The sequence below is a fragment of the Neomonachus schauinslandi genome, chromosome 15 (genome assembly GCF_002201575.2).
Source record: "Neomonachus schauinslandi chromosome 15, ASM220157v2, whole genome shotgun sequence".
NCBI lineage: Eukaryota > Metazoa > Chordata > Mammalia > Carnivora > Phocidae > Neomonachus > Neomonachus schauinslandi.
In genome coordinates, this window is record NC_058417.1 from 39,743,476 (window position 1) to 39,766,021 (window position 22,546).

The window sequence follows — 22,546 nt, forward strand, 5'->3', positions numbered from 1 at the left end:
CACGGACTAAGGGTCTTCCTGAGAACCCCCAGCCGGTCTCCTCCCCCGAAGCCTCCCCCAGAGGCCCACCCAGGCCCCTGATGGGGCCCCTCAATATGGGCCCTGCATCACCCACAGCCCCGCGCTGCCCTGCCCACCACTCCCAGCCTGGCCCTGGGTCCCAGGGTCCCCGCAGGCCTGCTGGATGGAATGTGGTCATGTCTCAGACTGCTGATGGCTTCCACGTCCCGGACAAGCCCAGAGAGCCCCTGCCAGCCCCTGAGAGAGGTCCCCCCACAGCCCAGCCGCTGCCAAGCCACCAAAGCAAACAGGATGCCCCCCACGCTCACACACAGAGTGGCCACCCCGCCCCACATACACCCCGAGTGGGGCCGAGCTGGTTTCCGGGGCTGGCTCAGCCCCTGCCAGCCCCTCTCGTCCATCAGCACCTTGGACCACACCTTGGGAAAAACCCCTGCCCGGCCCCCCTCCCTCTGATCTTGAACCCAGACCTGCCCCAGGCTGAGGCAGGGAGTTCCCTGTAACAGGCATGGCTCCCCAGAAAGTCCGTGGGGCCCTCCTAGGGACCAGCCCATGGGTACCCACAGGGACCCACGGGGTGATTCTTAGAAACTTTCCCAGCTTGATGGGCTGTCCCATCCCTCTGCCCTCACTCTGCTGCCTTCTCTCTGGCCCTCCTGGAAGCCCCAGGCCTGGAGGAGGTGGGCAGAACAGATTGGCAGGTGACAAGGGGCGTCCAACCACTCCACAAACCATCCTCCCTCCCCAGTCCCTCAGCACACACTGCCCTACGCCAATGACCAGACCAGATCACACGAGGCATTGAACTTCAGGCAAAGCTTTAATAGCAGTCACTGGGGCAATTCCAGGAGGCCCCCTCGGGGAGGGGCTGCAGAAAGCAGATACAGAAAGGCAACTGCATTTGGGTGGTGGCCCAGATGGGCACTCGGGGTGCGGAAGTAGCATGCTGGGAGCCCGAGGCGATGGATACCCCATGTCACAGGTGGAAAGGGGCCTTATTGGGTGGAGCGGTGGACCTGCTCTCGGGAGGAGACCACCTTGCCGTCCTGGACCTCTTCCATTATGGTGCGCACCTGGCGGATGGTCACTGTGGCTGTGGGCCATAGAGAAGGGAACAAGGGAACCTCAGGCCGGAGCCCCTCCCCCAGTCTCCCGCATAGCAGGGTCCTCGGCATCTCCCCACTCCCTCCAGGCCAGATGGGGCAGGCTCTTACCTTCCCGGGTGGGCTGTGAGATCAGGGAAGAGGAGTACTGGGTGGCCAGGCTGCAGAGAGGGAGAGGGGGGGCCTGTCAGGGCAGGGGTGCCGGCACAGAGCCCAGCCCCCTGAAGGAGAAGCAGCTGGGGAGGTGTGGAGCAAGGGGAGAGAGGTCCCGGCAAACCAGAGAGAAATCACAGCTGAGAGTACACAGAAAAGATTAGCAACCACAAGGGTCAAAGGGCATAGGACTCGTAGGCAGGACAAAAGAAAGGGGACACCCCAAAAGAGGACCCAAGGACATTTCGTGGCTAACCACAGAGTTACAAGGAGAAGCTGAGCAAGAGGTTTTTCCATATCCCAAGGGGCCCAACAAATAGACTCTATTAAACCTTGAGAGACTGTGGTTAGACTATAGGTGGACCTCACTATCATCAGGAAGCAAAAAGCTGGAATGTGTGACTTAGCGGGGAGGCTCCAGGACATTCTCAGCCACTTCACAGTAGGGCCCTGATCTACCCTCCCAGCTCCAAACCAGATCACCACCCACCCTGCTCTTTCTCCCATGCCGGGTAATGGCGTCACCAACCACACAGTCATCAGAACCAGAAACCCAGGGTCATCGTCCTCCATTCCTGCGTGTGGTCACTCACCACGTATTGCATCCCGCCAGCGAGCCATGCTCGCCCCCACATTCAGGCAACTAGCCCTGCTGTTTTTAACTACAACACATCCTCTTCACACATCGCCTTCCTCTCCCTGCCTTCCACCGCCGCCTTGCAGTGGGGCTGCTCTGGCCGGACTCCCCGCTCCAGCCTCCTGGCAGGTCTCCCTAACCCCATCAGGGCCCCTCTGATGCATTTCTCCCTATGCAGCCGGAGTGAATATTCTAAGACATCTTGATGATAGTACCACTCCTCTGCAAAATCCCTCCATGGCTCCCCACTTCCCACACGACCTAGTCCAGATGCTTTCATTTGGTCTTCAATGCTCCTCAACAGTGGGACCCCAGCCAGCATTCTCGGTTTCACCTCCTGCAAACCTCTGCGCCTCCTGGCCTTTGCCAGGGCTGTCCCCTCCGCACAAACATCCCTGCCTGGATGCAGCGGCCCCCGCCAAAGCAAGCGCGTGCCCCAGGGCCCCCCCCGCTCACTGGGCGTCCTCGCCCTCCAGCAGGCGGCGGTAAGTGGCGATCTCCTGCTCCAGCCGCATCTTCACGTCCAGCAGCACCTGGTACTCCTGGTTCTGGCGCTCCATGTCACAGCGCAGCTCACACAGCTGCTGCTCGATGCTGCCAATGAGCCCCTGCAACTGGGCCAGCTGGGCCCCGTAGCGGGCCTCGGTCTCCGCCAGGCTGCCCTCCAGCGAGGCTTTCTGTGGGCCAAAGTAGAGGTGGCCGGGTGAGACCAAGTGCAACCCTTCTCCAGGGCGAGGGCCCAGAAGGGGGACCCCCTGTGTGGGGTTGTGGGTGCGGCCAGCGTCCCGGGGCAGTAACGGGGGCAGAGAGGGGCCCATGTCGCTGAGTGTGAAGGGACAGGCTGGGTGGGGAATTCGGGTTCTCCGAGTGGAAGTCTGCGAGGCTGGGCCCACCCTGGGGTGACGTGTACAAGCCAGGGAGGGGGTCAGGGGCCCTACCATGCTGAGCTGGGACTGCAGCTCAATCTCCAGATTCTGCACAGAGCGGCGGAGCTCCGTGATCTCCGTCTGGCTGCTCTGCAGGGACTCGGTGTTGGTGTCCACCTCCCGGTTCAGCTCCTTCGTCTGAAAGGCAGGGCGGGTGAGGGGGCTGGAGAAGGCTTGCAGAGGTGAAGCAGAGGACAGGGTCCACCCCCGAGCCCTGACCTCCCAGACCCACTCACCCACCCCCCCACCTCTCCCAGGCCTCTGTGGGGCTGCAGACACACCTGCACACAGACACCCTCTGTGCCCACCTGGCACTTAGCAGATGCACCTTGCTTTGTATTCGATACTCCTACTGGGCACTGCTCAAAGACAGGAACTAGATTTTATTCTTTGTGCCTGTTACTGTCCTGGGCGCTGTAGCTGCTCAGTGTGTGTCTACTACGGGCATGAGTTATTCATCCAAATGCACCCACACCTACATATGTGCTGGGAGAAGTCCTAGGCAGGGATGACGAGATCTGGATCCGTTCCCAAGCCACCGTGTGGCTTGTGTGAGCTTGAGGCCTCTCTGAGCCTCCCATTCTGCATCTAGACATGAGCAGTGGGTCCAGCTGGTTTCCAAAGTTCCTTCCAGCTGGGACAGCCTGTGGATCTACAAGTTTTCCAGCCCATACCCGACACCCAGCACACATATGCACACGTGTGCACACTTGCTCACGCACGCCCACCCACCTTGCTGAAGAACCAGTCCTCTGCGTCCTTGCGGTTCTTCTCCGCCATCTTCTCGTACGGGTCACGCATCTCGTTCAGGATGCGGCCCAGGTCCACACCGGGGGCGGCATCCATCTCCACACTGACGTCCCCGCCAGTCTGACCCCGCAGGGCATTCATTTCCTGGGCAAGAGGAGAGCAGGAGCTCAACCAGGGCCGTTCCAGAGAGAGCCCGGGGCCTACTTTCTCTGCCTCCGGGAGACAGGTACAGATGGCAGACAGACAGACACAGCCCAGTGGTTCCTCCCCTTGAAGACAGAGGCAGATGTGACTTGTCTCAAACACGCAGGGCTATGAATATGGACCATCTCTCCCAACACGCACTCGGGGATGGACTTTACCCAGTTCCGATGTGTGCTGGGTAAGGAGAGATGCTAACTCCCCAACATGTCAGGGGATAAGCCAGGACAGCCTCACTCACCGCCCTGACTGCCTGCCTGCCTTACTCCCACCACCAACCACACAGTGCGGGCACAGAGAAAGCAGCCCCATGTTGGTATCAGCGCGAAGCCAGCCCTCATTAGGAAATGTTACTCTGCCGGGGGGGGGGGGGGGGTGCAATCCCTATGACCAGCCTCAAAGCCAAGCGGAAACACTCTCTGGGCTCCCCTAGCGCAGGCCAGCCCAGAGGTCAGCTGAGAAGGAAGCAGCGGGTTAATCAGTCCTCCTACAGGGTCTGGGATCCCCATCCTTGGGTTGAGCCTTAAGGTCCCTATGACTCTCTGAAAAAGGGAGCTGGGAGAGGTGGCAAAGTGGTGGCGTCAGACTTGGGTGTGGATACGGGTCAGATAGACCTGTGTGGCTTTGGATAAATCCTTTAACCTCTCTGAGCTTGTTTCTTTACCAGTAAAAGGAGGAAAGAGCACCCTACCCCCAGCACCACTGTGGGTATCAGCTGAGATAATTGCCATGAATCACTTGTAATGTGCTGAGCAGATTCCGGTTGTTGTTATGACTATCACTATTACAATTAATTGAAGTAATTAGCATACATGGTCTTACGCTGATTTGCTCATTAGATAATTAACTGCCACACTCAATAGACTGTGCCTTGAGGGACAAGGCAGTATCTTTGCAGGGAGAGGGCCCTCCAGGCTTCATGCAGGGCCCTCCGAGGGTCTCCCAGGGTCAGGGCCAGGAACCCACCAGAGATGGGCGCTGGGCTGAGGGCGTGGCCCTTGCCCAGGAGGATTTGGGGGGCCCGGCCTTGCTCCTTGTAGGAGTTTGTCCTGCATTCCCCAGGGCCCGCCTCACCTCCTCATGGTTCTTCTTCAGGTAGGCCAGCTCCTCCTTCAGGGTCTCGATCTGCATCTCCAGGTCGGCTCTGGCCAGGGTCAGCTCGTCCAGCACCCGGCGCAGGCCGTTGGTGTCGGCCTCCACGCTCATGCGCAGGGTCAGCTCCGTCTCGTACCTGAGAAGGGTGGAGGCATGAGCCAAGGAGCGCCCCAGGACAGCCCCTTGGACACACAGAGAGCTCTGGCGTGCTGCGCCCGACCCACCACCAACCCCCCGGGGGGCAGCCCCGAAGCCCAGACTCATTTGGTGCGGAAGTCATCGGCTGCCAGGCGGGCGTTGTCAATCTGCAGCACCAAGCTGGCATTGTCGATGGTAGCCACCAGGATCTGGGGGGCATAGTGGGCTAGGTGAGCAAGCATCGTGGGAAGGCCCTGCAACACCCTCCTTGCAGCCCTTTGGAGAATGGGCCAAATAGAGGAGATCTCCCCCTCTGTGCACCCTGCCGGGGGGGGCTCCCAGAATAGTGGGAGCACAATGCCCAGGCACAGGTAGCCATGAGGCCAGGAGAGAGACCCATGCGATATTCACCCCTCTCCTGCCCAAGCTGCATGGACTCACTGTCTCCTCCCCAACTAAACTGACCTCTAGGCTCAGTTGCCACCTCCTCCAGGAAGCCCTCCTTGACTCCCCATCTGGGTCCCTCCTTCCGGTCACACCTCCTTCCCTGCCCATCTCTTTCACGGCACTTCTCCCAACTGTGATTTTTCCATGATTTCTTCCGTTATTTCCTCCAATGGACTCTGCACTCCAGGGGGACAAGGCCTCATCCGTGACCATTCTCTTCGGAATCCCTAGCCCTGGGCAAAGTAGCTGGCCCACAGTCAGCCCCCAGGAAACATTAGTTTAATTAAGAAACCAATTAATTAATTAATAAGATTATGACCAGCCTCACCTGAAACCTGGAGCAAAGTTTTCTTTCACCAGGGTCATCTGAGAGGTTTAAACGAGAACAGGGAAGGGGCTCTGGAGGGAGCAGAGGGCCGGTTATTATGACTACTGCTGTCATTGTGTGAGAAATGCCAAGAGGCTCCACTAAAGAGCCGTTGGGCGGCGGGGAGGGGGGAGGGAGGCCCCTAAATGCTGCCCAGAGGGAGGAGAGAGGAGATCTCAGTGGAGGTGGCAGATGCGCTAGGAAGAATCAGGACATTTTTAAGGCTCCGGGCTGACGTGCAGAAAGAAGTAAGAGGAGGCAGCCCCAGCAGGCAAAAGTCGCCCCAATAGCCTCATTCTGGGCATCTGAGCCCCCTTGACCTCGGTCAGGTCCTGTTTCCAAAGCGAGCCCAAGGGCCAGTTTGTTACCCATCCCTGGCCTCAGTGGCCTACAGACCTGCCTCCCTCCCACTTCCCTGCTCAGGAGGCTGATTGGGCCTAGCAGGGGCCCTTGTGAAAACCCCCACGCATGCGGTGACTCAGAGGGGCAGAGGCCTGATGCTCCGTGCACTGGGGGTTGGTGGTGGGCAGCTGGTTGACCCCAAAGCTCGGAACGCTGACTCACCAGGGCTCCCCTGGGTTCCCCACTGCTCAGACCAAGCCTGGTATCTGATCTGGCACTCCCGGGAGATCTGCTTCCAGGGGGCAATTGCAGGAATTCCCTTCCTGGCTGAGGTCCCGGGCAGGAGCAGGCAAAGCCCCTCACAGGGCAGCACCAGACCTGGTTCCTCCACCAGGAAAGAGCAGGCCCCAGCCTGGCCTCCCCTAAATATCTCCACATTTCTTTGAACACTCACCTGCCTCTGGGGGCTACGGCACCAGAGGACCCTCTAAGGGCAAGGCTTGTGCAGAAGACCCAGATGCCACGTTCACAGAATGCCAAGGCCCTGTGCTTAGAGGTCATGAGCATGTGGGTGCATGTTGTGTTCTTCGGACTAACTGAGAGAAATGCCTTCCCGTGGAAGCTTCCAGTCTGAGTAGGAAGACAGCTCCTTCCCTCAGGGACCCCCAGAGTGACCATTATGGAGAGAGTGAGGAGGACCCACAATGAAACCACCGGCGAGAATATGCCAGACTCTGTGAAATCAGCGCAGTGAACAGGGCATAGACTGAGCCACAAAGTGTTGAAGGGACCCCAAGATCTGGGGATAAAAGTCAAGTGCTACCCATTCAGGAGGGCTGCCTGGAGGAGGTGAGACAGGCAGAGAGCCAGAATGGAATAGTAAGAAGGAGATATCCAGCCCCCTCAGCCACGCCAAACTCACCCACCTCTGTGCCTTAGCCCACACTGTTCTCTGTACTGGGATTGCCCTCTGCGGCCTTCAAGGTTCTGAAGCCTCCCCCCCGACTCCTCCATCACTCACCCCAAATACACCCCCCACACACAAAGGGAGAACTCCAGTCTCCCTGCATATGGGATGCTCTCCACGCCTGGGACCTGGGACTGGCACAGGACTGGGTTCCCCAGCGAGTGAGAGAAGAGTGACAGAATGAATGAACAAATGAACGATGGAGACCCAGGGCAGAGAAGAAATGTTCCAAAAGGTTCAAAGTTGGGAGGGATCCCAACTCTGAAGCAGATACTAAGGACAGAGGGCAGAGGGCAGGGAGCTGCCTGACCCACACACCTTGTCCCGCAGCTCCTCGATGGTCTTGAAGAAGTGGCTGTAGTCGCGGGTGGGCCCGGGCCCCTGCTTCTGGTACCAGTCATGGATCTTCACCTCCAGGTCGGCGTTGGCCTCCTCCAGGGCGCGCACCTTGTCCAGGTAGGAGGCCAGGCGGTCGTTGAGGTTCTGCATGGTCTCCTTCTCGCTGCCCCCCAGCAGGGCGTCCGAGGCGCCAAAGCCGGAGCCAAAGCCCACGCCGAAACTGGAGCCAAAGCCCCCACCCAGGCTCCAGGTGTAGCCCCCGCCGAGAAGCGGGACGAGGCGACCGACATGTTGCCACAGCTGCCGCCTCCCAGGAGGCTGGGGGCCCGGCAGGCGCCCCCAACACGAATGGAGGACATCCGAGAGAAGCCCCCACAGGGCACACACAGGCCCTTGATGGAGCCGGAGGCGGAGAACTGGCAGATGCTAGTGGTGGTGGCAGCCATGATGTCCACAGGTCAGGAGCAGGGTCTGGTCTGGACAGAGACCCCAGGCAGCCCTTTATAGCCAGGCTAAAGGGGGGCTCGGCCCCCGGCCCTTGAAGTCAGAGCCAAAACCCCAGCCATGTAATTTGCTTCTATACCAGCTGCCCAGGGCCTGGGGCTCAGGCCGGACATGCCGAGTGCATCCCCCGGGGCCCCCTCCCCTGCCTGTTCCTGGCCTGGGCAGGTGGCCTCTTAGCAGCCCATTGTCCGTTCAGAAACAAAGGGGGTGTTGGAGCCACAGCCCCGGGGTAGGGTGAACCTCCGTCCTCAGCCACAATTAGGCAGCTGAGCTCATTCCTGAGGTCAGTCCGGAGAACCCAGCCCTGGGAGCCAGACGGGGCCTGGAACAAGGCTCCACAGGCCTGGAGCCCAGAGGCTGGTCTGACCCCCCAACCAGCATTCCTGGGCCCCAGGGAGAGGGTGGAGAGATTCGGAGTGACACCCTCTCCCAGGTACAATGTGGCCCTGAGAGAGCACCCCCAGGCCGAGAGGGGGTGGGGGAAATCCACCTCTACCCCCCAGCTGATGAGTCCACATCTGTGGGAGGGGACACAGCCCCTGGCCTGGGGGATCGGGATCTGAGGGCAATGGACACTGCCGCTGGCCTGAGGGAGCTCTGGATCCAAGCCTTACAGGAAGTCAGTTCACAAGCCTCAGCTTCCTCAGCTTCCTCTGGTCTGAGACCAGAGGGGAAAGAATGAAGCAGAGAAGGAAAGCCACTCTCCAGGGGCCCCCTGGAGGAGGTGAAGCAGGATCCGTGCAGCGCGGTACCTCGGCTAGCCTGCTGCGCCCCGGGGAAGGGCCGCCCCAGCGAGGGAGCAGCGCCACCCCACATCCTGGCAACCAGCACCCGCCCGCGCCCAACAAGAGATTACAGCCTAATCTCCTCGGCGCTAACGATTTAGGTGCTGCCAGGCCACTGGCGCTGGCACCAGGCCTGTCTGAATGGGGAGCTTCCAGGGGTGGCCAGGGCCTGAGGGACAGCAGGGGAGGGCGAACCCGCCTCCTGTGCGGGTGGCCTAGGCTCTCGGCCCACACACGGGGACAGGGAGGGAGGGAGGCTTTCCGTGCGGGCCTGAGCACCTATGCCGAGGCTAGCCCGCGAGAAGGACTTCCTGCTTAGAAAGTGGGGGGCCGGGGCACCTGGGTGGCTCAGTCGGTTAAGCGACTGCCTTCAGCTCGGGTCGTGATCCCAGGGTCCTGGGATCAAGCCCCACATCAGGCTCCCTGCTCAGCGGGAAGCCTGCTTCTCCCTCTCCCGCTCCCCCTGCTTGTGTTCCCTCTCACGCTGTCTCTCTCTCTCTCCCTGTCAATTAAATAAATAAATAAAATCTTTAAAAAAAAAAAGAAAGTGGGGGGCCTCTCAGGCGAAGATGTCTCCTCGCTTGGGAAGTGGGGACAGCGCAAGCTATCTGGGAGAGAGGGGATGAACCCCAACCTAACCCTGCTCCAGCCCTGCCTGTGAATTCTGGGGGTCCCCAGGGTTGCTAGGGTGGGAGGATGGAGAGGGGGCTCGAAGCCAAGGTGAGGGAGCAAGGTCAGACCACCAGGGTTCTCTCGTGAGGTGAGACATCAGGGAGGACTTCCTGGCCATCCCGGATGGTCTCCGGGGAGGACCCGGGGTCACCAGAGTGGGCCAGAGACAGGCCGTGTACCAGCTTATCAGCCTGTCACAGAACAGCACCCAGTGCACACCCTCCCCATCCCTGCTGGAGCCACACTCCCGGGGACCCCTCCCCCAGGAGCTGACTGACCTGCTCCCCTGAGGCAGGCCTCACTGGGTGTCTGCCTTCCACACTGAACCTGGAGCACAGCCAGGGGCACCGCGGTGCCTCTTCCTAGAGCCCAGAGCTCAGGCCTCACCCTACCTCCAAAGCTCCCAGACCTTAGTCTTGAGCCCCAGTTTCAGGAAGCTTCCTTCCTCCCTCCAAAATCACCAAGGCCTCACCTACCATCACCACCATCTATCTGGCCCCCCTCAAGCTCCCTCCCCCCGACGTCAGACTGCATGCCACGGTCTGGGCTTGTTCCCCCAAAATGGCGACTCCCAGGCCCTTTGTCTCTGCTCTTTGGAGAGAGATCCCCGAGGGCACCCCAACCCAGAAAGGCCTCCCATGCTGAGTGAAAGGGCAGAGTTAGACCCCAGAGGGCCTCCCTGGCCCTCTAGAGCGCATGACTATATCTGGCCTAAGAAGACCTGGATATTCCTCCTACACAGTTCAGGGACAGCCCTCACCACGTCTTCCCAGCAGTGTGGAGAGGAAACTGAGGCACACGGCACTTGAGTGGCGAGCAGGCAGGTGAGGCGTCTGGGCTTTAACAGCAGAGCCAGGGCCCCAGCAGCTCCCACTCTCCCTGCAAAGAGCGGGGAAGGTCTGACAGGAGCCCGCCGGAGGGCTGCACAGAGGTCCTCTCGGCCATGACGCCTCCTGCCCGGGCTTGTCCTCCACCCCCGGCAGGGAGAGGCCCCTGGCAGCCAAGCACCAGACCCACAGCCCCCGCAATCGTCAGCTGCTTGGCCCACACGGAGGATGAGAAGGAAAGGAGGAAGAGCTCCAGCCCCAGACGCTGCTGAGAGTCGAGCACAGTGGTGGAGGGAACCAGAGGAGGAAGCTAGGGCGTGGCTGGGATAACCCCCAGGATCCCCCAGAGTGCCTTCATGCCAGCCAAGACTTGGCTAACCCCAGAGACAGGCCTTGCCTCAGATTTGAGCAGAACCAGGGTGTGGGGAGAGGATTCTGTGATGTTGATGGAAGCCTCAGAGTGTAGAGTAACCTGGGGGCCCTGGTATACAGTTGATGTTCAATAAATGCATGTTAAGGGGCACCTGACTGGCTCAGTCAGAAGAGCGTTTGACTCTCAATATCCAGGTCATGAGTTCGAGCTTCACATTGGGTGTAGAGATTACCTAAATAAATAAATACACTTAAAAATATAGATGCATATTAATACTGACAAAGGTCATACCACATCAGCCCAGCTGACCTTGGCTCCTAGAGCTACCCCCGCAAGCATTAACTGTCACCCCCTTGGACAGTGCCCACCCCCCACCCCATCCAGAACCCAGGGCACTGCCTGGTCGCAGCAGGTGCTCTAAAGTGCTTGTTGAATCGTTCGGAAGATGGAGGCTGGGCGGTGGTGACTAGGGTGGAGACAGGGACCCGAATAGGAAACATGGCCATCTCCCCTCTCCACCAAGGAAAAGGATCCATATCAGGTGAGGTCAGGAAAGTGAGAGGCCCAGGAGTCCGGGGGTAGGCTCCCCGCTGGGACCTTGGCCTAGCTGATGAGGAGAGGGCCCCCAAATCCTTCAGGGGTCCCGAAGACCTTCACTCGACCCGCAGACCCCTGCCATTAGGATACCTGTCCGCTCCTCTCCACGTACTACAGACTCGGAGACCTTCTCACCTCTCCTCTGTGGGAACCTGGCCTGGGATGGGAGAGGGGCCACCGAGGAGCCCACAGGCCCCTGCCTGGCCAGCATGGCCTCAGCCACACCTGCCCTCAGGTGGAATCCTCTTCTTCCTCTAGCCTTTCCTCAGCCTCTGTCCCAGGACCCGAGGCCCCAGGACCACCCCACCCAGATCCACCCACAGAGGGTTTTTGTCTAGCTCCAAAGAGAGCCCCGCCCTCCACTCCAGGGGCTGTGGGAGATGGGGATCATTCTCGGGGCTCCTGAGAGTCTCCTCCCAGTTAGGAGAGTCAGAGGTGGGGGGGGCCCCCAGTGTCCCCTTACACACCAGGGGTCTCTGGGTGCTCTCTCCTCAGGGACAAGCAGACTCAGCCACCTCCCTCTGACTGGTTTCCAGGAACCTCCAGCCTGGGATGGACCCATCACAGCACCCAGAACACCTCCCCTTTCCCGGAAGAGCCACATGAGCTACCCGGGGCCCTTCCCCAAAAAGGACCCAGAGGCCTGAGTGGCCCAGATAGGACCCAGGCAGGAAGACAGGGCAAGGGAGGAGGGAATGGGCGGAGAGGAAGTCTGGGGAGGGGAACCCTGGGCCTGAGAGAGGCATGTGTGGGGACTCTTGCTGCTTCCCACGGGCTAGAAGGCTCCAGCCTGACAGGACCGACTTCTCCCCTCTGCCCTTCTCTCCTTCCTTCCCTTTTCCTCCCTCCCTGTCCTTCCATCCTCTTCCCCTTCCCTCTTTCCATTCCCCCTTCCCTGGCCTGAAGGCAGCAGCCTGGGGCTCACTCCCCCTCCCCACTTTACCTTGCAAACTGGCTGAGGGGGCCCTAGAGCCTGAGGGAACAGAAGTCAGATCCTGAAAGGGCTCCAGGCTCCTTCCCGCCTTCCAGACCCACCTTCCAGGGCCCTCAGGCCCTGCCCCACCTCACCACTCTGTTCTTTACCTGAGAGGCCAGTCACTCCCTATTAATCCACACCCGTTTGTACCTAATCTTTAATGCTCTAGAGTGATCTCCTCCAGGGGTGAGTGTGGCCCAGTCTCCCAGGGAGAGGCTTTGTCTCTCCCCTCATATTGGACACTTCCTCACAGAAGCAGCTGTGTCTCCCCCGTGAGACTGGGAGCTCGCCTGGGCTGGGGGCTGTGTCCCCCCCTGTGTGAGCCCAGGGATGCTCTGAGCATGGCCTGCCCCCTTCTTCCTTCACTTAACACGATGGGGGGGGGGTGTCTCTTGGCTCTTTGTCTTGGTGCTGACCACCCAGTCCACCACACTATGACCCTGACCAACAAGGGAAGAGGAACAGTGGGGGGAAGGGGGTAGAAGATGACCTGGGTGGGAGGACCAGGGGAGGGAGGCTCATAGGAAAAGGAACAGGGGAAGAAAATAAGAAGAGAATGGGGAGGACCAGGGAGGAGGATTAGGGGAGAGAGGATCAGGGAGGAGGACCAGTGGAGGGAGGATCACAGAGATGGATGTTGAGGACCAGGGGAGAGAGAATGAGGGGAGGAGGACCACAGAGGAAGATCAGGGAGAAGAGACAGGGAGGAGGAGGATGAGGCCCAGGGGAGGGAGGAGGACCAGAGGAGGATGAGGAGGACTAGGGGAGAGAGGAGGAGGCGAAGAGGATCAGGGGGGAGGAGGACAAGGGGAAGGAGAATGAGGGGAGGAGGACCAGGGAGGAGGATGAGGAGGATCAGGGGAGGGACAATGAAGGAAGGAGAACTAAGGGAGAGAAAAGCAGGAGAGGAGCAGAGAAGAGAGAATCATGGAATGGCAGATAAAAGGCAGGCGGGAGGAGGCAGAGGGGGCCTTCAATCCCAGTGTTCCCAACTGAGGAGGTCCACACTGGGAAGGGAGGTTATCTGTCCTTCCCAAGGGCAAAACAGGAGGACAGAGCAGGAGCACAGCTGTGCAGAGGCCTGGGCTCCATGGAATACTCTGCCCAACCCGCCCCCCATGTCCCACCAACTCCTCCCCATCAAGGCCTGCCTGTCCCAGAGCTGCCCCAACCTGCTGGCCAGAAGCCAGCTCCCTCTGCTAAACCTCACAGCCCCCTTGTCCTGCTGCCTTGCCTCGGGACCTGGGGCCCTGGAGGCTTGTTATTTAACATTCCAGGGGTGACACGCTTTCCCCAGCAAGGCGCTGTCAGGAAGGAACCGCAGCTCCTAATCGTCAGACCCAGGGTCTGATCACACACATTATCTGTGATCAGAAACCCAAGTCCATGGGACACCTGGGTGGCTCACTCAGTTGGGTGTCTGCCTTGGGCTCAGGTCATGATCTCAAGGTCCTGGGATCGAGTCCCGCATCGGTCTCCCTGCTCAGCGGGGAGCCCGCTTCTCCCCCTCTCTCTGCCTGCCGCTCCCCCTGCTTGTGCTCTCTCTCTCTCTGACAAATAAATAAATAAAATCTTAAAAAAAAAAAAAGAAGAAGAAGAAGCCCAAGTCCAAGGGCCTAAGGTCATTGGAGACTCTGTAGCCTCGGGCAACTCATGTCTCTTCTCCCAACCTCAGCTCCCTCCCTCATCTATAAAATGAGGCCACAAGGCTTCCATGACAAACTAGTGAGGCTAAGATGAGATGAGGTAGTATGTTACAGCAGTTGGCCTCGATCATATGGGGGACTCAGTAAGGGGTCAATGACTCCAAAGCTGGCTAGTGAAGCCTCCTAGCAGTGGAATGTAACCCTCCCCTCCCTGTGCCAGGCAGAACAACGTACCCCAAACATGCCCACATCCTAATCCCCAGAACCTGGGAATATGTACGGAACATGGCAAAAGGGACTTGGCAGATGTGGTTAAGAAACTTGCAATGGAGGGTCGCCTGGGTGGCTCAGTCGGTTAAGCCTCTGCCTTCGGCTCAGGTCATGATCCCAGGGTCCTGGGAGTGAGCCCCGCATCGGGCTCCCTGCTCAGCAAAGAGCCTGCCTCTCCCTCTCCCTCTACTCCTGCTCGATCTTTCTCTCTCTCTCTCTCATGTGGATGCTCTCTCTCTCTCATAATAAATAAATAAAATCTTTTTAAAAAATAGATAATATGTGCATGTAAAGGTTTTAAAGAAATGGCAACAGGAAGATCATTCTAGATTATCCAGTTGAGCCCACTATCATCACGAGGGCCATTCTAAGAGGGAGGCAGGAGGGTCGGAGTCAGAGCGGACGTGACAACAGGAGCACGCGGCCATGAGCCAGGGAACGTGGGCAGACACGAACAGCGGGAGAAGGCAAGGAACAAATTCTCCCCTGGAGCCTCCAGAAGGAGCACAGCCCTACTGACACCTCGTAGGACCCATTTCGGATCTCCGACTTCCAGAATTGTAAGCTAACAAATTCGTGTTGCTTTAAGCCCCTAAGTCTGTGGTAATTTGTTATAGCAGCACCAGGCAACTAATACACTCCCCTAGCCCATGCGAGCGCCAACGGGCCCTAGCCACTCTCACTTGTGTTAGAATTATTTGGAGGTGGACTTGTTCCCTTTCTAGAATTATAATCCTTCATGGCCAAAAGATGGCTCTCTGTTCATCTCCGGGCCCAATACGAGGCCTAACTCAGCACTTTGTATACACAGCAGGTGCCCAGTTGCTGCTTGCTGAATGGGTGCAGGCAGTAAGAGCCCAAACTTGGACTTCATTCAGCACCATTGACTGCATTCATTGTGTGGCAGTCACCGGGCTGGGTGCTGAGAATTCCGCACTGAGTCAGCCAAGCCCTGCCCTTAATGAGCACAGGCCGCTGATGGAGAGACAGACGCACAAATAGCCCATCTAGGCGCAGTGCTTTTTATGTGGTGATAAAGGTATGTATGTTCAAGCACCTTGGGAGGAGCGGGAGGAAACGACTCATCCAGACCAGGCCGCTCAAGACAGTTTCACAGGGAGGGACAACAAAGCTGGGTTTCGAAGCCAGGGAAGGGCTTTGCAGGCGGAGAGGACAAGGGGAGAAATCGTCCAGGCACAGGTGGGAATGCAGCTAGTGGGCTGGGGATCTGGGGATCCCCAGGAGGCCACGGCTGCATCCGCACTTCCAGGAAGGTGCCATAGGAACCAGAAAGAAGATGCATCTCGTAAGGAAATGCCTTTGTTTAGCTGCTCTTAGTTGAGCACCTACTGTATGCCGGCCATTGTTCCAGGCTCCAGGGGTATGACGATCAGCACAACAGACAACATCTTTGCTCTCTCGTGGAGCAGACGTTCTAGCGAGAGACATGGGCCATCATCAAACCAGAGAATGATATGTTCTCCAGGGAAGCACAAAGGGATAGGAGAGTTTCGGGGGGCCAAGGAGGGTCTCTTCTGGGTGACATTCAAGCAGGAAACTGAATTAAGGAAGGAGCCAGCCATGTACAGGAAAGGCATTCTAGGCCGAGGTAAGGGCTAGATTATCTGATCTAGTGGTTGAGCCCACTATCATCAAGGTACACCTCTTTGGGGACTGGAAAGAAAGACCAGGGTGGCTGGGGTGGGGTGGGCAAGCGAGAATGGAACTACCTAATGCCAGAAAGGGGCAGAGCCAATCCCACAGAGCAGTGGTTCTCATCCCTGGCGCACCAGAGCTGGGCCTGGCTGGTGCTCATGAGAGATATGTGGGCTGAGAACCCGGTAGGCCAGGGCAGGGCACATCCTTGTCAGTTTTTTGTTTGTTTTACTGCAGACTTCCCAAAGTCCTTAACAAGCTAATGTGCATTGTGACTGTCCAAGGAGGGGGAGTCGGGGGCGGGGTGGGGGGGGAAAGCACTAAGTGTTTCTCAAACTTATTCACCCAGGGAGCCACTTCCAGGAAGAGGGGGTGGGGCTGGGGGTTCCATGGAACCCACTTTGGGAATCCCCGGGCCAGTTCGTAGGGTAATGTCAGTGGGAGAAATGACTCAAACAAAGTTGGAAAGGAAGACCACCATGAAAGGCATACTAAAAAGTTTGGACTTTGTCCTGCAGCTCTAGAGAGTCTCCCAAGCTTTGCTGTGCTCTGCTTTATTTTTCATGTGTCTGTTTATAGAGATTTTAGCCGTATAAAAGGGATATTATTGATCTCGTCAATGCCTCAATTTCCCAGTTAATCATATCTCTCGGAGAGCCACCTCATTCTGTTTAATGCCTCATGACCATGAGCTGTAATTTACTTACTCCTGTCCCTACCAACCACCTCTCTGGTCGCCAGGATTTTTTGCTTTTACACACAACAGTAAAATAAACCTCCTGGAACATGCAACGTGGTGAACTTTGGCAAATACCTCCATGGGGGCAATTTTAGCAGTGGGATTACCCAGTTAAAGGGTAAATCCATCGCTTACTTTGATAGCCACTGCCAAATTACCTTCCAATGGGAACCGAAATGACAGAAAGAGTTTGCTTGAAGATACTCTAGCCTCCTCCACACAAGATGGTGGCAGGAGAGTGAAGGGACAAGAGAGGCATCATGTGGACAATTATCACACTGGGTCATGGACATACGGTCGCTGGTTTTTTGGTTTTTGCTTTGTTTTTTAAAGATTTTATTTATTTATTTGACAGGGAGAGAGTGAGCGCACGAGCAGGGGGAGCAGCAGAGGGAGAGGGAGAAGCAGGCTCCCCGCTGAGCAGGGAGCCCGATGTGGGGCTCAATCCTAGGACCCTGGGATCAGGACCTAAGCCGAAGGCAGACACTCAATGGACTGAGCCCCCCAGGTGCCCCACGGTCGTTGGTTTTGCTCTTCTCCCTACTTTTGTGTATATTTCAAATTTTCCACAGTAAAAAAAAAAAAAAATCTCCTTGTGAAAGTTCTACAAATTCTCACTCCCGCCATCCATGTTGAGAACATTTCCCCACACGTCCATCAGCACTGGGTCTCATCAAGTTTCGAAGCTTTGTCTGTTGCTGTTGTTTTTCTGATTTTTGTCTTTTTGATGGTTGAAGTCCTCTCTTGCTCCAGTTTCCATTTCTTTTTTTTTTTTTAAGATTTTATTTATTTATTTATTTGAGAGAGAGAGAGAAAGCACAAGATGGGGGAGGGCCAGAGGGAAGCAGACGCCCCGCTGAGCAGGGAGGCTGACTTGGGGCTCAATCCGGAGACTCCAGGACCATGACCTGAGCCAAAGGGAGACGCTTAACCCAGTGTCTTTTTCCAGATAGATGATTTCCTTCAGATCACATTCGATCGTTGTTTTTGGATGCTTCTAGGCATCAGGTAGTTTGAAGAAGGGACTCACTTTGGGGGCAGTGTGAAAGCTGGATGGGGGCAAGGGCCAGTCCTGGGGCTGAAGCGATGGCCCCGGGAGAGAGATGGTGAGCATGAGGACAGGACACCGTGGCCAAAAGGGAGACAGGCCTGAGCGGGGGAGGCAGCAGGATGACTCCGCACTTTCCGGGTTGAGCAGGTGGGAGGGTGATGATGCTACTGACTGGGATAGTCAGAGGGAAAAGCAAGGTTCAGAGGAAGAAAACAATTCACTGCTCTCTAAGCATTTACCACCCCGTGTGGTCACACCTATTTACCTGTCTCCTCCTCTAGACACAGGCAGGGACCCTCCCCTGCCTCCTTTTCTCTGTCTCCAGAAACGGAAACAGCAGGTGGTGCTTGATAACTATAGAAGTTAATGAATAAATGAATGACCTGAGTGGGAGGTGCCTCTGCATGAGCAGAGATGTCAGGAAGTGGAAGGAGGCATTCACAACCCAAGGGACTTTCTCTTCCATCATGCACCCCGCCCCAGGGAGTTGATGGGGCTGGCCACACCTCATCTGAGCCAGCCAGACCTGGCTGTGCCCACCAGCCCATGCCAAAAGACAAGTGGCTGCATCTGGTCCTGAGGACTCTAGACTCCACCGGCTACTTGGATAGAACCGGCTGAGAGACCTGGCTGGACCCCAGGCCAGGAAGTCCTCCACCTGGAGGTGAACCAGGGAAGCAGGAAACCAATGAGGTCACCAGGGAGACTGCAGACGCGGAGCCTCTAGAACCTTCTGGAAAGACCTCTGGTTCTCCTTTTGGAGAACCTTCTAGAAAGACTGGCTGCCCTGGCAGACCAAAGTGGCCCAGAGGAAGACCTCCAGGGCAGATTAGGCGGGCCAGTCACATTTCTGGGGCTGGTTTCAAGCTCACCACCAGGAGACACTGGTCAGGGGCTGGAGACACAGTGCCTGACCAGGGAGTAGGGGGAAGGAAGAAAGAGGACACTATGGGGCTCCCACCTCATGAGACCGTCTCTTCTCGCCCCTATGCTTGGTTGCTCCCAAAGGAGAAGCCAGAATGCTTCTATCAGGACTCCAGGCCTGGGGCTTTCCAAGAACCATCCCCGATTAAACCCAGAACGGTCTGGAGCCTCAAATCTGTACCGGGAGCGCACTCTGCTGGCCGTTCTGGGTCGCGCACCTCAGCTCCGCAGTCCTGGGAGGTGCGGCGCGGCAGGACAGACTGGAGACGTCCTCCACATGCGCTTCACACCCGCGCCTACTCACCATCTTCGGCTCCTCCCTTTCTAGTCCCCTGACCCCTATAGCACCAGGCGCCCAGGCTGGGCCACTGAGTCCATCCCCCTGCCTCTAGGCCAATGGACACGAAATTCCTTTCTAAAGCTGACCTGTACGTTACGTCCTGCCCCTCCGTCCATTCTCTATCTCAAAAAACTTCCCTGCATCTGGCCCAAAGCCCTCCTCCCTACCCCCAGCTTAGGTCCCGCTATTAAACCACTTACCCCAAAGTCAACATTCCTACCCAGCCTCCCCCAGCCCCGAGTGTGAGGTTCTCTAGGCCATGCTCCACTCGGTGGGGACCCCCCCCCCTTCCTGCAGCCAACTCCCTAGGGACAGCAGCTGCCATTGGCTGGCTGTCATCGGAATACCCCACTCAATGTGTCACCCATGCCCTTCACAACAGGTGGAATGCGTCTATATGCAATACTTTGTGAGTGCCCCGTGTGCGCATCCGGGTCCAGGCGCGCCCTACGCGTGTGGCACAATGAGTGCCCCCACCCCGTGGGGTCTCTGCAGGGGACCTGGGTGGGGCTGCTCGCGGGGCTGCCAGCTGGTTCCGAGCAGGAAGAAGCTGGCGTCTCGCACCCCCAGAGGGCAGCACTCAGCTGCTCTGGCCCCGCCGGGTACTGGATCTGGAGGAGTCCCGGCCTCGCTGGCCCCGGAGCCCTAAGGACTGGCGAGCGGAGACTGGTTTCAGATCTACGAAGAAAGCAACGAAAGACTGCTGGGCGAAGGGATGGCATGGGAAGGGGCACTCGGCAACGTTTCCAAACTTGAGTGGTGGGTTCACAGGTGTTTGTTGTACCTGAATTCTTAAACCCTACCCGTATTTTGTAGATATTATTTTGAATCTATTCAGAAGTACTTTTTTTTTTAAAAATAATCATCTCCGGGCTTTCTCTAGGACGGGGAAAGACCCCTCCTCTGAGTAAATAAACCCCCGAGGGCAAAATTGAGCCTTCCAGCTCCCTGGGGGGACTCCCCAGATCTCCTATGGAGGCTCTGAGTTTCCCTGGGGTTGACCATGGCCTTGAGGGAGGGGAGAACCAAGCTTCTCCTACTGCCCTGGGTCTCCCTCCAGGATAAGCATTTACACACAGCTCACACACACATTCACACACTCAGCAGACTCACACACACTCTCAGCTAACACACACATGGTCACATGCTCACAGACTGGCATATCCACTCAGGCTCTTGCACACTCACACATTCACACTCACATTTACACACAGCTCACACATATTCACTTTCCTTCTCACACAAATCGCACTCACAAGCTCACACTTACACACTCAGGCATTCACATACATGCACCCAGACTCCCACATTCACACACTTACCCACAGCTTTAACATAATCACACTCACATACGCTCATAGACTCACATATTCATAATCACAGACATACACACACACAAACATAGATTCATACACACACACCTTATATACACACAGACTCCCACACTCACACTTCCAGTCAGCTTACACACACATCACCCAGACTCACATGCATTCCCACCCACAGACACACATGCACACGCACACCCACTCATATCCACGCTCACACATCCAGGCGGCCTTTCAAAGCCTTACACACTCACACACATTCACAGACTCCCACACTCACATTGTCACACATTCAAGGCACGCCTGTGTGCTTTCACACTTGGGTACACTCACACAGCCTCTCCCTGCTTTGCTTTACACACTCTTTCACACACTCACACAAGGCAGCGGTTGCCGCTCACACTCTGGCCCATTAACCTTGAGTCGTCACAGGCAGGGAGAAGGAGCTTGGACCCTCTTTGCTCTCAAGAAAGATTTCTGGGATCTTTCCAGGAGACCCAATCCCTAGGTAGAGAGATGTTTCTCCTCAGACTGAACGAAGTAGTTCAAGTGACAGCCCTTTGCAAGTCCACACACCTCAGAGGGAGTCCCCAAACTTCCTGCACCCGTTCCTTAGTTCATTGTCTCACTCCCTGACCTACATGAGGGAGGGCGTGGGGACATGACAGAGGACACATAATGGGCCCTGATCTTGGGGAGCTCTGTCTCCAGGGGAGATACCTGGACCTCATGAGCTGACTGAGCAAGGGCATTACGGAGGCCTGGGCAGGTGGAGCTGTGGAAGCAACTGGAGGGGCCCCTGTCACAGCTCAAGGGGCAGGACAGCTGGAGATGGCATCTGAGCAGGACCTGTACACATAGGGGTGACAGGTAGACACTGGCTTCCCAGGCAGGGGCCTGGCGCCGTCGGGAAAGAGTGAGACATTCCGGACAAGGGGAGTTAGCCAGGGAGACAGAGACGGGGGGCTGGGCCTGGAGAGTCGGGCAGGGGCCCACGTGTGGAAGGCCCTAGGTGCCATGCGAAGGAGCGTGGCCTTTCTCTTAAAGGCCACAGGGAGCCCTGACCAGCTGTGCAGAACAGGAGAGGACCAAGTGCTCTGCAGAAGCTGACAGTGTGTCCAGAAACTCCAGGATGGGCAGGAGCTCTCAGCCCCCATCCCAGAAACAGAGCTGGCCCCCACACCACGTCCACTGGTCCATGGAACCCCCACAGATGCTTCCCTAACTTGTGAGTGACAGAGGGTCTGTCTATACAAAGGGTCAGAAACAAACACACAGCACCAAGAACCTGGCAATCTTCAGGAAAAGTCACCCATTTCTCCCAAATAGCCTGCCCCAGCCAAGCCACTGGCTCTAGCCCAGCCAGAAGTGAGGGGGTGTGGGGGCACCCCACAGCAGGGAGTGGGGGCTGGGGGGCCTGGCAGAGCGGAGCAGGGGACAGCTCGGGGAGGGCCCCATGTCGATTCCCCAGCCAGGACCCATTCCTGGATGAGCGAGGGTGGGGCTGCTCCAGTCCACAGATTCCGGCGGCTGCCACACCCTTCCAGCCTGTTCTCACTGGTTCCCACGATTTCCCAGGCTGCCCTGGGCCCAGCTCTCAGTGCCAACTCCCAGAATCCTTCAGGGTTCGGGATCCAACTACAGGGATTCTGGTGCAAATGCCTAGAAGCCCACTTCCACTGGGACAGCTGCCTCCCCTCAACATATACACATGCATGCACACATGCGCGCACACGCACACACACGCACACACACTGAACCATCCTCAGCCCCAGGACACAGACGGGGCTTTCAGGGAGCTGAGGCCCCCCTTTCCACTGCAAACAGCACCACCCCCGGGACAAAGCGCTGCCCTCCTGCCACAAGGCCCTGGACAGAGGAGGACAGATGGCAGCCAAAGACCCTAGAAAGTCCCCGAGAACAAGGTCACCCCACAACACCAGCCCAAGGGCTCAGCCAAAAGAAGCTAGGGAGGGGGGTGCCAAGGGGTCCCTGCCCCAGCCTGACACATCCCAGGCCAGGCCTGCCCACCACTGCTCAGCTGTGGGTTAACTGGAACCATGGCTGCACCTACCCCACCCCCCGCTCCCGGCCCAGGTCCCCCGGCTGCCTAGAGCTCAGCCGGCTGCCCTTCACAGGTGCAGGAGTGACATCTCGGCTTATCCCCCGGCCTCTCCTCCCACAGCCCTGGTGTCACCCGTCCTGACTTTGCATGCAGGACGGAATTCCCACGCCCCCCCTACCCAGGCCCAGGGCCAGGGCCCGTTTGTTCCCACCGAAGCCTGGGAAGTGATTTCTGCAGCCCAAGCTGCTCTAGACCCACCCAAGGAACAGCCAGGCCCTGCCCACTGCAGGGGCATGACAGAGGAGAC

General features: G+C 57.6%; 2 protein-coding genes across 2 annotated transcripts in view; one reads left to right on the forward strand and one right to left on the reverse strand.

The window, feature by feature from the left end:
• LOC110573273 (signal transducer and activator of transcription 5B) overlaps nt 1-22,546 on the forward strand; it is an 871,639-nt gene that overhangs the window by 351,890 nt on the left and 497,203 nt on the right. The gene's annotated exons all lie outside the window — the stretch shown is intronic.
• On the reverse strand, nt 904-7,956 carry LOC110573277 (keratin, type I cytoskeletal 42-like). Its single transcript, XM_044921719.1, is given in 9 exon segments — nt 904-1,114; nt 1,236-1,285; nt 2,371-2,591; nt 2,853-2,978; nt 3,573-3,734; nt 4,866-5,022; nt 5,151-5,233; nt 7,466-7,729; nt 7,732-7,956. Coding segments are annotated over 9 exon segments (1,362 nt in total). The 5' UTR covers nt 7,933-7,956; the 3' UTR covers nt 904-1,016.